We start from the raw sequence: 14,379 nt of genomic DNA, 5'->3' as shown, positions 1-14,379 counted from the left end.
GAAATCCAATTTGACTCCACTATCTAGGAGGGCTAGTTCTACCCCAACGTGGAAGGCCGCCAGAAGGGCAGGAACACTTCCTGATGAGTCACATGCTGTTCCCATGAACAAATATGGCATGGTATCTCCAGTGAAAGCTAAACCCCGGCTCACGAAGATTAATAGTGTTGGCCATAAGAGCCTCTGGAAACGGCATATTTATTTTAACTAATGCAATGCTAGTCCTGGGGGCATTTAGAAATGAGAAGGTTTATACTTTGGAGGGTGCGAGCGTGATGGGCTCCTTGGGGAGTGTTGAAAAAACCTAAGGAAGCTAAAAATTGAATTTCAACTCTCCAGGACTGCTTTTTCTCCGAATCCATTTTCAATTGCTTTGACACGGCAATTTCCATCAACCTATCAAAGGTATTTATCGGGTGCTTCATATGAGCAGGGCCCCATAATAAGCTCTCGGGAGATTACAACAGAGTTGGTAACCATGTTCCCTGCCCACAAAGAGCTTACAGTCTTGAGTGGGAATGAGACATTAATATAAACGAATGACAGATAATTACATAATTGCTGTGGGACTGAGGGTGGGGTGCCTACCAATGCCCAAAGGGTACAGAGCCAAGGGCATAGATGATGCAGAAGGGAGAGGGAGCCAGGGAAAAGAGGGCTTAATTGGGGAAGGCCTCTTGGAGGAGATGTGACCTTAATAACGCTTTGATCATTTCTTACCCAGTATTTACCACTGATCACGGTGATCGTGAAAAAAGAGGCCTCCGCCTTTCCACGCCTGGCCGCGGAAGGCTTTGGGGTGAGCCCGCAGTTGGGTAGGGACCGTCTCTATATGTTGCCAACTTGTACTTCCCAAGCGCTTAGTACAGTGCTCTGCACACAGTAAGCGCTCAATAAATACGATTGAATGAATGAATGAGGAGCCCTGAGTCTGTTTAAAAAGCTTCTGGAAGCACCAGCTGGTCAACTCGGCTGAGATTTTTTTTTAATGCTTGTCTCTCCCATTAGAGAGTATACCCCCTGTGAGCAGGGAACACGTTACTGCTTTATCCTGTATTTCCCAAGTGCCTAGAGAAGCAGCGTGGCTCAGCGGAAAGAGCCTGGGCTTTGGAGTCAGAGGTCATGGGTTCAAATCCCTGCTCCGCCGCTGTGTGGCTTTGGGCAAGTCACTTAACTTCTCTGGGCCTCAGTTCCCTCATCTGTAAAATGGAGATTAAGACTGTGAGCCCCCCGCGGGACAACCTCATTAACTTGTAACCTCTGCAGCGCTTAGAACAGTGCTTTGCACATAGTAAGCACTTAACAAATGCTATTATTATTATTATAGTACAGGGCCCCACCTGAGTGGGCATTCAGTCAGATGCTGCTAAACCCACTTTGTGTCCCAGGAATAAAAAATGGACGAGAAGAGGGATGGGAAAGGTGACCCTGCTTTTGACAGTGTCAAGGCAGATCTCTTTGTAAAGTCTCAGGATGCTATTTGAGGTCTTCAAAAACCAGCGTGTTCACATTTGTGTACACACACACACAAACCGCTCCCTCTCCCCTCCCACACCTCCACCCTTGTACTGGCCGACCACACTCACCGGTATACTCCTGTGCCCTTTCAGGCCTGGCCTTTTAGGTACCGCTCACACCTTCCCTTCAAATGTTGGGTTGGGGAGCCTAAGGGGTATGTTTGCCTAGAGTTGGGGGCCATGGTCAAAGCGAGCCAGATGTGAAGCTGGGGGCTCAACTGGACCGGCACTGCCCCCGTGGCTGGCACTGGCCAGAAATTTGGCCCGGGCCCTCCTCGGGCCGCCCTCCTTGGCCCCAGACCCAGGCTGGGGTCTTTTTGGCTCCATGGTCACCTTGGTTTCTCAGCCAGCAAGGGCCTCAGGCCACCACCTTGCTCGTGCCCTTACTCCCGTGTCCCACCCTCACACTCCAGCCCCAGAAGCAGAAGGCCGAGCAGGCCGGGCGCCTGCCCCGGGCTGGCGGACGGTGTCCGTGGCCTCACAGCTCCCCCGGCTCACCATCGTTCACGCAGCTGCAGAATCCACACTGGTATCTTCGTCCTCCCTCGATGAACTGCATGAACGGACACATGTAAGCTTTGCACCTGTTGCAGCGGACTGGCCCCGTCTCGCCGTGGTTGACTACGTAGAGGGGAGTCTGTGCGGGAGGGAAAAGGGATATGGTCAGAACCGCTGGCTGTGCCAGTTTCTGCTTGGGTCTGACTGCTGGGGCCTCCAAGTCTCCGGCCGGTGGTGGTGGTGGTGGTGATGGTGATGGGAAAGCAGAGTAGGGACTGCTGGCCCCATGAAGAGATCCTCCTCCTCCGCCCTCCCCGCCGGCGGCTCTGTGGGCTGGGCAGGAGTCTGCATCAGCGCTGCCAATCCCCCTCTGACAGTTCTCCAGGGGTCTTAGGGTGGGTGAGAGGGGGCGGGCAGTCCAAAGACTTTGCCTTGCCTGGGTGGCTCCCCTCTGGAAGCGGGCAAAACCCAGAACCGATTCCATGGGAGGACTGAAAAACCGTAAGCTACCTCAGGCAAGGAGCCTGTCTACCGCCTCTACTATACCGTATCCTCCCAACTGCTTAGTACAGTGTTCTACACCCCAGAAGTGCTCAATAAATAGAACCGATTGGGTGGGGAAAGGTATTCTCCCGCTGCAGTACCACTGGGGCCAGTCGTGTCAATCAATCAATCAATCGTATTTATTGAGCGCTTACTGTGTGCAGAGCACTGTACTAAGCGCTTGGGGAGACCAAGTTGGCAACATATAGAGACAGTCCCTACCCAACAGTGGGCTCACAGTCTAAAAGGGGGAGACAGAGAACAAAACCAAACGTACTAACAAAATAAAATAAATACAATAGATATGTACAAGTACAATAAATAGAGTAATAAATATGTACAAACATATATACATATATACAGGTGCTGTGGGGAAGGGAAGGAGGTAAGATGGCGGGATGGAGAGGGGGATGAGGGGGAGAGGAAGGAAGGGGCTCAGTCTGGGAAGGCCTCCTGGAGGAGGTGAGCTCTCAGTAGGGCCTTGAAGGGAGGAAGAGAGCTAGCTTGGCGGATGGGCAGAGGTATTGGGGGCATTCCGGGCCTGGGGGAGGACGTGGGCTGGGGGTCGATGCGAGCTCAGCTGGGCCACCGGAGTTAGTTCTGCATCAGCGCCCCAACAGCTCCCGGTGGCCAAGCGCTCACTACAGTGCTCTGCACACAGTAAGCACTCAATAAATATGACTGAATGAATGACTGAACCACAGCAGCGGGCAATAATAATAATAATAATAATTACCCTACTTGTTAAGAGCTTACTATGGGCCAAGCACTGTTCTAAGTGTTGGAGTAGACACAAGTTAATCAGATTGGACACAGTCCTTGCCCCACATGGGGCTTGCACTCTCAATCCCCATTATACAGATGAGGGAACTAAGGCCCAGAGAAGTGAAGTGACTTGCCCAAGATGACACAGCAGGCAAGAGGCAGAGCTAGGATTAGGGTCCAGGTAGGGAAGGGAGTCTAGGGTGGCCTGAGGGACTAAGAGGGTGGGGTAGGTTCCAATGGCAGGCCTGGGAGAGGCCAGAACAGTGGAGAGATATGCCACTGAGGCCCTAGCTGATGATGATGATGATGACTGATGATGATGATGTCAGCTGTGTGACCTTGGGCAAGTCACTTGACCTCTCTGGGCCTCAGTTACCTCATCTGTAAAATGGGGATTAAGACTCTGAGCCCCCCGTGGGACAACCTGATCACCTTGTAACCTCCCCAGCGCTTAGAACAGTGCTTTGCACATAGTAAGCGCTTAATAAATGCCATCATTATTATTACTATTATTATTATGAGAGAAGCCCAGACAAGACAAAGCAGGGGAAATTCAGATTGGAAGCTGAGGCAGACAAAATAATAATAATAATAATAATGGCATTTATTAAGCGCTTACTATGTGCAAAGCACTGTTCTAAGCACTGGGGAGGATACAAGGTGATCAGGTTGTCCCACATGGGGCTCACCAGTCTTCATCCCCATTTTCCAGGTGAGGTAACTGAGGAACAGAGAGGTTAAGTGACTTGCCCAAAGTCACACAGCTGACAACTGGCAGAGCTGGGATAGTAGTAATAGTAATAGTAGTAAATAGTAATAGTAAATAGTAGTAATAATGATGGTATTTGTTAAGCGCTTACTATGTGCCAGGCACTGTTCTAAGCCCTGGAGTAGATACAACATAGTGTTTATACTCTTAATCCCCATTTTACAGATGAGGGAACTGAGGGCCAGAGAAGTGAAGTGACTCGCCCAAGGTCACAAAGCAGAGTAGTACAGTGCTCTGCACACAGTTAAGCGCTCAATAAATACAACTGAATGAATGAATGAAAGTGTCGGGGCCAGGATTAGAACCCATAATAATAATGATGCCATTTATTATGCGCTTACTATGTGCAAAGCACTGTTCTAAGTGCTGGGGAGGTTACAAGGTGATCAGGTTGTCCCACAGGGGGCTCACAGTCTTCATCCCCATTTTACAGATGAGGTAACTGAGGCCCAGAGAATCAATCAATCAATCAATTGTATTTATTGAGCACTTACTGTGTGCAGAGCACTGTACTAAGCGCTTGGGAAGTACAAGTCAGCAACATATAGAGACGGTCCCTACCCAACAGCGGGCTCACAGTCTAGAAGAGGGAGAGCTGATCTTGGGGGGACTGGGGTTGAGGAGAGACGTAGATTGGGAGCAGAAGAGAGATCGAAACTTAAAAATAAAAAAGGGAGCAATAATCTTTATGAAGGTGTAAATGACTCGGTGGGATGTTTAGGACATCAAGCTGACTGTTCTTTTTGTTCTTCTGCCACATGACACAGATACTTTTCCCGAAAGCATTCTCAACATAACCAACTAAGTTTTCTCCAGGGGGTAAAGAGGTCAGGATTATAGCTGCCCCCTTCCCTTCCCCAGAAAAGTAGTTGGAAGTCATTAAACATGATTCATGGTTTCAAGTGGCTCAGCAGTGCAAACATCTCCAGCTTTAAGAGTTAGCCCTGGTTCTCAACTTTACATCTAATTTCATTTACAAAACCACAAAGTTTTCACAGTGTCCCAAATGCTAGTGTTTCTAGAAAAGCAGCAGAATGATAGCGTTTGGCGCCAGCTTTGTTTTTTTTTTTATAAAAGACATGGAAAAGGGGAGACTGCTGGGAGACTGTGAGCCCACTGTTGGGTAGGGACTGTCTCTATATGTTGCCAATTTGTACTTCCCAAGCGCTTAGTACAGTGCTCTGCACATAGTAAGCGCTCAATAAATACGATTGATGATGATGGGGGAGACTGGGGGTCATGACCCATTTCCCTTATAGCCTTATGACACAGAAAGTACCATGTCTCCTGCACGCGGAGAGATGGGATGGGGGGGGGAGATTGAAGGAGAAAGAGAGATTTGGAGGGAGAGAGATAATTCTACGGGGAAAGAGAAAGATTTGGGGGGAGAGAAATAATTCTAGGGGGACAGAGAGAGATCTGGGGGAGCAAGATCTGGGGAAGTGAGAGATCTGGAGGAATAAAAATAATTCTAAGGGGAGAGAGAGATATCTGGGAGAGAGAGATCAGGGGAGAGAGACTGGGGGAGAGAGGTCTGAAGGGGAGAGGATACAGAAGGAGAGATCTGGGGGGGAGAGGCCTGGGGTGGGGAGATTCCAGTGGGGGAGAGATTCTGGGGGAGGGAGAGTTTCAGGTAGGGAGAAAGCAAGAGCCAGAGAACGTGTTAATTGGAATCTGGGAGCTGAAGACAGTCTCCTGCTAGGGGAAAGGAAGACCAGGTCAAGTCTGAGGAAGAGGAGTCAGGGTAGGGAGGCTTGGGGGGGGGGTGGGGGGGAGGCAGTTAATTTTCACAGACTTCCTATTCTCTGGCCAATCCCCCCAGTTCCCCCTTGCAGAGCCGGAAGGTTCGGATTTCTTCATTTCTCGTCCTTTTCCCCACTTTTCTCCAGACAGAGACCGCCAGCCCCCTCAGCCTTCCGGGAGCAGCAGCTGAGGGCCCGGGGAGGGGAGGGCAGGAGGGGAGAGTCGAGGCGACTTTTGCTTTCCCCCCTCCTTGGACAGGCTCTTTGCGTTCCTTTAGCAGCTTGAGTTTGTAGTTATTAATGGCTGCAGAAATGAGAGAAGGCAAGGGGCCGGCCGGCCGGCTGGCCGGCTGGCTGGCTGGAGAGAGGGGAGGCAGCGGAGGAGGGGGTGAGCTGAAAAGCAGGACATGAGGGCTGGGGGAGATTTGTGCGGAGGAGGAGCAGGAATCCATGAAAGGGAGCACCAGCAGTCAGCAGAGACAGAAGAAAGAAGAAAGATGAGCGCCGGAAGGCGATCTTCCTGCCCCCAGAGGCCCTGGACCCTCCGCTTTTCTCCAAGTACAACAATTCTTAGCGACACCACACCAGTCGGGAAAGGATCTCAGGGTGTCTAGGGAAGGGCTGGTTATTTGAATGTGGGCAGGGAGCATGGCTACTAACTCTACCGTCCCCTCTCCCTAGCACTTCGTCCACTGTTCCGCACGGAATAAACACTCAAATATCATCCGTGGATGGATTGATGGCCACTCACACCAGCTAGTGCTGCTCACCCTTTCCGCCTCCAGAGAAAGTGCAAATCAGTCACATTTAATGAGTGCTTACTATGTACAGACCACTGTGCTAAGCGCTTCCTAGGTGCAGACCACTGTACTAAGCACAATAAAACAGAATTAGCAGACACGTTCCCTGCCCACAACTAGCTTACAGTCTAGAGGGGGAGAGAGACATGATTGTGCAAGATGGCAACCCCCCTCCAACCTCATCCCAGGATTTTCCAGGAGAGTCTCGACTCACTCTGGACCTCTGCACTGCCCAGGTAGATCGCTGGCAACCCTATTTTAAATTTTTTTTGGGGGGGGGAATTCTGTCATGCTTGATGGGGCTCACTCACCAGAAGGAATGGTATTGATCTGGACAAGATGGATGCTCTTTACTGAAGAAAGTGCACCCCCCCCCCACCTTGCTCTCCTTGCTCACCTGAGAGTCAGAGGACCTGGGTTTTAATCCCGGCTCTGCCATCTGTCTGCTGTGTGACCCTGGGCAAGTCACTCAACTTCTCTTTGCCTCAGTTACCTCATCGGTAAAATGGGGATTAAGATTATGAGCCCGATGTGGGACGGGGACTGTGCCCTACCTGATTACCTTGTCTCTGTCCCAGTGCTTGGTTCAGTGCCTGGCTGCTAGTAAGCGCTTAACACTTACCATTAAAACACAGACAAGAAAAGCAGACCGCTGTCGCAGCTGTACTGAGCTTCGTCTAGACTGTAAGTTCCTTGTGGGCAGGGAATGTGTCTACCAACTCTATTATAATGTACCCTCCCAAGCATTTAGTACAGTGCTCTGCATATAATAAGTGTTCAATAAATACCACTGATTGACATCCACTTCATGGGAAAATACCACAGTAGTAGGGGACTATTCCCTGCCCACAAGGGACTTACATTCTAACTGGGATGACAGACTTGAGGGCCTCTTACTAAGATCAATAAGTAGTCATCCAGTTACTTCTTTTAGCCTTCTTTGAGCTTTATCATTCACTCGCCTCAGATCCCCAGGCACATATCCTATTAAGTAAAAAGGTTCCCTACAATAATAATGACGGCATTTATTAAGTGCTTACTATGTGCAAAGCACTGTTCTAAGCGCTGGGGAGGATACAAGATTATCAGGTTGTCCCACGTGGGGTTCACAGTCTTCATCCCCATTTTACAGATGAGGTAACTGAGGCACAGAGAAGTAAAGTGACATGCCCAAGGTCACACAGCTGACAAGCGGCAGAGCTGGGATTAGAACCCATGGCCTCTGATTCCCAAGCCCAGGCTCTTTCCACTGAGCCACGCTGCACTCCCCAAACCACGTGATGTTATTTTAATCTGCTATGATTAAATAATCACAGTTACAAAATAATAAAAAAGGACATAAGTTGCTCGTAACTTCACACTGAAACACTATTTCCCCGGAGGAAAAAAAATCTCTCTGGATGAAGCACACAAAGCTCTCCTCAGTAAAAATAGGGGTAAAATAGGAACATACTTTCACGTCATTTTTAGCCAGTCATAAGTCATTGAATTCTTTCTAGAGGATGATTTTTAATAACTGAGAAAGACGATTGATGTATGAGATTTGAATTGCATGCACATGCATGGGTTCAGTCCATTATAATAATAATGGTATTTGTTAAGCGCTTACTATGTGCAAAGCACTGTTCTAAGCGCTGGGGAGGTTGCAAGTTGATTAGGCTGTCCCACGGGGGCTCACAGTTTTAATCCCCATTTTACAGATGAGGGAACTGAGGCACAGAGAAGTGACTCGCCCAAAGTCACACAGCTGACAGTTGGCGGAGCCAGGATTTGAACCCATGACCTCGGACTCCAAAGCCCGGGCTCTTTCCACTGAGCCGCGCTGGCTGCCCATTTAAGGGGTAAGCTACCAAGTCACGTTACATTGACTCTTGACTGCAAGCTCGCTGTGGTTAGGGAATGTGTCTACCAACCCCACTGTACTGACCTCTCCCAACTGCATAGCAAAGTGCTCTGCACACGGTAAGCGCTCAATAAATGCCACTGATCCACAGATTGATGACAACCCCAAAGCCAAGGGCACTCTCTATATGTTGCCGACTTGCGCTTCCCAAGCGCTTAGTACAGTGTTCTGCACACAGTAAGCGTTCAATAAATACGACTGAATGAATATGATGTCTATAGCTGGAAATAGATGACTGAATGAATGAACCCCAAAGCCAAGGGCACTCTCTATATGTTGCCGACTTGTGCTTCCCAAGCGCTTAGTACAGTGTTCTGCACACAGTGAGCGTTCAATAAGTATGACTGAATGAATAGAATGTCTATAGTTGGAAATAGATGACTGAATGAATGAAATAGTCTACTACAGAACTGGATCCTGCGGGGGGCGCTATATGATCAAGGATCCAAGCAAAAAAAAAAAAATCAACTGAGCTCTCTCCTTTGAGTCTCACCCCTGAGGTTAATTAACAAGCAGAAGGTGACTCCCTTCCACCATCAATTAGTGCAACTCACTAACACCTTGCTAAATGGCCGCCTTGCATTATTAATTCAACTGATCTGGAATTTTCCTCCGTGGGACAACCTGATCACCTTGTAACCTCCCCAGTGCTTAGAACAGTGCTTTGCACATAGTAAGCGCTTAATAAATGCCATCATTATTATTATTATTTTCCTGCAGAAACCCACGTGAAGGGAAGTCAAACGGGAAAGACTCTGCGGTAGAGAATGGATTGATAATAATGATGGCATTTATTAAGCGCTTTACTATGTGCAAAGCCCTGTTCTGAGCACTGGGGAGGTTACAAGATGATCAGGTTGTCCCACAGCGGGGGGGGGCTCACAGTCTTCATCCCCATTTTAAAGATGAGGTAACTGAGGCACAGAGAATCAATCAATCAATTGTATTTATTGAGCGCTTACTGTGTGCAGAGCACTGTCCTAAGCGCTTGGGAAGTACAGAGAAGTTAAGTGACTTGCCCAAAGTCACGCAACCGACAACTGGCGGAGCCGGAATTTGAACCCATGACCTCTGACTCCAAAGCCCGTGCTCTTTCCACTGAGCCAGGCTGCTTCTCTTGGTAATTATGGGATCCCATAATTACCGAGCATTCAAGCCCCCAACATATGGTTGTGCTGATGATGCTCCTCTTTAATGGAACCTTAATTCCACATTTACTTTTTTAAAGGGGTTAGTGCTCTTTGATATTTCTAGGGCAATAGTGAATGCCCTTGCAGGCCGTGGCTTGAGAAAAAAAAAACCATCAATCAGTATAGACCACCCATGCTGACAGCCGTAGGTTTGACCTGGAGTCAAAACTTGGGCTCAAATCCTGATTCTTTCGAAGATTTACTATTTGTCCCTGGCAAATCCCTGAACTATCTGGGCAGTGGTTTTCCTACATAAGTCCTTTTTTTTTCAATCAATCAATTAATCAGTGGCATTTATTGAGCACTTACTATGCACAGAGTAATTACTAAGCGCTAACATGTACTAAGCAGACATGTTCCCTGCCCATGATGAGCTTAAAGTCTACAGTCTGCTTATCTCCCAGGCAAAACAAGGTGAAAATAGTGGTAGGATTTTTGCTTACTACTTATTTTCAATCTTTTGGTTAGCTTTATTGAGCACTGTAATGTAGAGCACTGTACTAAGCACTTGGGAGAAGTATAATTCGACAGAGTTGGTAGATATGTTCCTGACCACAGTGAGCTTTATTTACTATTTGTCCCTAGTAAAATCCCCAAACAATTTAGGGCACTAGCTTTCCTACATAAGCAGTTTTCTCTATCTCCAATGCAAAGCAAGGCCAAAACAATGCTGGATTTTTGCTTAATATCTAGTTTTAATCAAATAGTCACATTTATTGAGCCCTGACTGTGTGCACCTCACTGTACTACGCACTTGGGAGAGTACAGTACAACAGAGTTGGTAGGCATGTTCCCCTGCCGACAATAAGCTTCCAGTCTAGAGGACCTTACAGCAAAGAGGATGCTCTGCACACAGTAAGTGCTCAATAATACGAATGAATGAATGAATGTGCTGAAATTATCCAATGCCAAGGATTGCAGAGGCTTGGAGTAAGGTTATTATTGCAAGCATAAGATCCTTGTGGGTAAGGAATGCCTTACCCTTGTGTTGTATTTCCCAAGTGCTTACTACAGGAGGTGTTCAAATACCATTACTCTTACTACTATTGTCTGGGGGTGTGACCATCTGGCACAAACTATAACATTATTTACAATATAACAGTGAGAAATGTTGACAAAAAAACATTTTAAAAAGCGAGATTAAAATGAACTAAAATCAGACTACACCATGCTTATGGGAGAACAATCCTCCCGATTTGGGATTTCAACTTTTTGAGTTTCTTATTATCACTAAAACACCCTTCTGGATTGGCTAAAGGACTACTGGAAATGTTGATTTTTCTTTTTTAAGCAGACGGGTAAGCTCCGGTCATTAATAGATTTTCGGAGCAAGCCAACAGCTTGTCAGTACGAACAAATGTGCGGTGGATATGTGATTTCAGAAAGCATCACCCTGTTAATTTTCAAAATCCAGGAGGGGATTAAAGTTGCCACGTACCAAATCTGAAACCCAACACTCAGAGTTCTCTTGGGTAGAAAACGGTGACAGCTGAGAGGACGCATTTTCCAATCCCTTCTCTCTGCATCTATGTAAAAATGGCATGAGCTATAACATTCCGTAAATTGCCACTTGACTTAAGCCATGCCAGGATTTACGCTAATAATTTATGCTAATAATAAAAAGAGATGTACAGATCTCAGGGACGGTTATATTTAAGGGCAAACACACTGAATTTGGTTGTGAGTCCCACGTGGGACAGTCACTGTGCCTAAACTGGTTAAGTTGCATTTGCCTTAGTGTTTAGAAGAGTGTTGGACACATAGCAAGCACCTAAAATACCATAATTATAACTAGAAGCCAAATTTCCATCAGTGGGCTTTTTATTTTTTACCTGAGAAAAATGCAATCTGTGCTTGAAACTGTCTTTATATCTGTATGAAGATTTTTGTCACACCATGGCTAACCACCTGTTGTGAGAAATTGGATCTAAAACATTCAGTGACCCTGACGTACAATTGCTGTGCAAAGGTTGGGGTGGGGAATTTTTTTAAGTCTGGTTGTGCTGACGTGAGTCTCTTTAAAAATAGGTTCTTGTGATTTCTTGGCTTTATTAAAATATCTTAAAAGATATAAAAATGTACTCAGATTTAGATACTCCAGTAAATCACGTTTTAGTTTTAAACAAGACTGGCTCACCCAACGTTCATGTTTCGGTGTGCTTGTGATTCGCACAAATCCACCAAGACCAAGATTTCGGTCGAATGAAAAGATGGGCTGAGTCAACGTGTTGATATAGCAGGAAGATTACTGAAGAATTCAGAATATATTTTTTGAGCGGCGAAAACTTCATGACCACGTGTATCCTGATTTTAAAGAGAGGCAGAAAAACGTGGAACCTAATAGTTGTAAACTCCTATGAGCAGGGATTGTGTCTATCAACTCTATTTTATTCTCCCAAGAGCGAAGCAGCGTGACTCAGTGGAAAGAGCGCGCGGGCTTGGGAGTCACCGGCCATGGGTTCGAGTCCCGCCTCCCCCACATGTCTGCTGTGTGACCTTGGGCAAGTCACTTCACTTCTCTGTGCCTCAGTTCCCTCATCTGTAAAATGGGGATTAAGACTGTGAGCCCCACATGGGACAACCTCATCTCCTTGTATTCCCCCCAGCGCTTAGAACAGTGCTTTGCATATAGTAAGCGCTTAACAAATACCAACATTATTATTAGTAGTAGTACTATGGACTGATTGTATTTACTGAGCACTGCCTAGGTGCAGAGCATTGAACAGAGTGCTTGGGAGAGTGCAACAGAACAGAGCTGATAGACCCATTCCTTGCCCACAGGGAGCTTCCAGTCTAAAGGACAGTGATCTGCACACAGTAAGCACTCAATAAACACTGTGGACTGATTGACTGATTGATTGATTTCCTATTTGGTGGTGGAGGAGTATTGCAAGAGCTCACTGTTGCCAAGAAAGTTGTAAAGGATCCTCAAGCACTTAAAAGGAGATCGATTTAGACCGGCCACCTACAGCAACCCCCAACAGCAGGCAAGGAGAGGCCCGCTATGCAGCACGATGATATCACAGGTGCCATTTTGCGCAAGCGGGTAGGTTTTGCATTTTCCTGGGGGAGCCCCTTCACCCCCCACTACTTGCCAACTTGTACTTCCCAAGCGCTTAGTACAGTGCTCTGCACACAGTAAGCGCTCAATAAATGCGATTGATTGATTGATTGCTCCGGAACCTTTGCGTTCCCCTCCCCAGTCAGTGTGAAGTCTGGTGCAGGGCCTGGGACATGGAACCGGGCGACAGGGAGCCTCAAGGCCTCAGATCACAATGCGGACATAAACACACAAGAGCCAAATGGGAATTGGACAGGGGAAAGGCCGGCTGAGGACGACAGGCCACTTTCCCTCCGTCTAGCCTGGCTTCCTAACAGCCCAGATCCACCCAGTCCTCTTTGTGTTCTCACGGAAGACAGCGATAAGGGAATTTCATGCCGCCTGTGCCCAAGCTGTGCGCTACCGGACAAAAGTTCCCTGACAGTACTCTAGTCAAACACAGAATGATAACAGACTTTGGGCAGAACTGAGGGTATTTCATAGCAGTCAATGCATTGCCACAACATCCCCTGACTATCCTATTTTGCTGCAGGGATGGTCAGAGAAAGGGGTACCTAAATATATCAAGCAATCAATCAATGGGTAGAACCTCATACGAAGCACTTGGGAAAGTATGATGGAAACTGGAGGACATGATCCCTGCCCTCAAGGAGTTTAGAATCTAGCAGGAACAATAGACACTAAATCGACAGTAACTAAAGCATGGGTAGCAATACACTATAAAGGTGTGTACAAAAGGGAAGCCGAGGTCAATCATTTCACAAAACAATTCTCAGGTTTTGATTGTTTCCAGGGCTCTCTGGCTATAACATCTCTCCTAAACTCTCAGTAGTAAAAGCTCAATAAATACCACTGATGAATTTCTCAGTCTGGCCCATTCTGTCACTTAATTGATCTTTTTAGCCCACCACTAGCTTTTCAACAGAGTCAGTGAGTCAAATGTATTTAATTCATTCATTCATTCAATCGTATTTATTGGGTGCTTACTGCGTGCCGAGCACTATACTAAGCACTGGGGAGAGTACAACAATAAACAGACACACTCCCTGTCCACAACGAGCTTACAGTCTAGTGGGGAACAAGGACTGTGTCCAACCTGATTATTTTGTAATTACCCTAGAACTTAGTGCTGTGCTTGGCAAATAGTAAATGCTTAATAGATACCACAATTATTATTATTAGTAGTAGGCCTTGCAGTTGGAAAAAAAAATCACGGGTGCTTTTCCAGAGTTCTGTAAATGTGCTCCTCTGCACACTGTTCACTGTTCCCAGGGCTGAAGTGCTGATGGCTTTTTGGATCTCCCGACACACTGTATCCTCTTTGGAAAAGGTCAGCGGTTTGGATTCGTTGCTATTAAGCATCCAAAAACTCAGAGGCGAGATGATAATGCTGAACCTAGGCTGGACAACTGTCCCTTAAATGTCAAACATTTGAACCGTTTTGCCCGAGAGAGAAAGAAGGTCAGGTTTCAGAGCGATTGCATAGGAAAACCCCAAGCACAGCCATCCCTGTCGCTGGAGAACCCATTTGAAGTTACAACTGTACACGTCCACTGTCCCCCTCTACTCTAGCAATCCCTTCCACATTTCC

At 47.0% G+C, this 14,379-nt stretch overlaps 1 protein-coding gene across 2 annotated transcripts in view; it reads right to left on the bottom strand.

Annotated features, from left to right (window-relative positions):
• Window positions 1-14,379, bottom strand: part of SEC24D (SEC24 homolog D, COPII coat complex component) — a 102,753-nt gene that overhangs the window by 36,504 nt on the left and 51,870 nt on the right. For both annotated transcript variants that reach the window (XM_038769146.1, XM_038769147.1), the window contains one exon: window positions 2,016-2,154. In XM_038769146.1, the coding sequence (XP_038625074.1) occupies window positions 2,016-2,154 (139 nt within the window). The remainder of the gene's footprint in view (window positions 1-2,015; window positions 2,155-14,379) is intronic.

Source organism: Tachyglossus aculeatus, chromosome X5, assembly GCF_015852505.1.
Source record: "Tachyglossus aculeatus isolate mTacAcu1 chromosome X5, mTacAcu1.pri, whole genome shotgun sequence".
NCBI lineage: Eukaryota > Metazoa > Chordata > Mammalia > Monotremata > Tachyglossidae > Tachyglossus > Tachyglossus aculeatus.
Note: the sequence above shows the minus strand (reverse complement) of the source record. Positions and strands in the feature narration are given on the sequence as shown.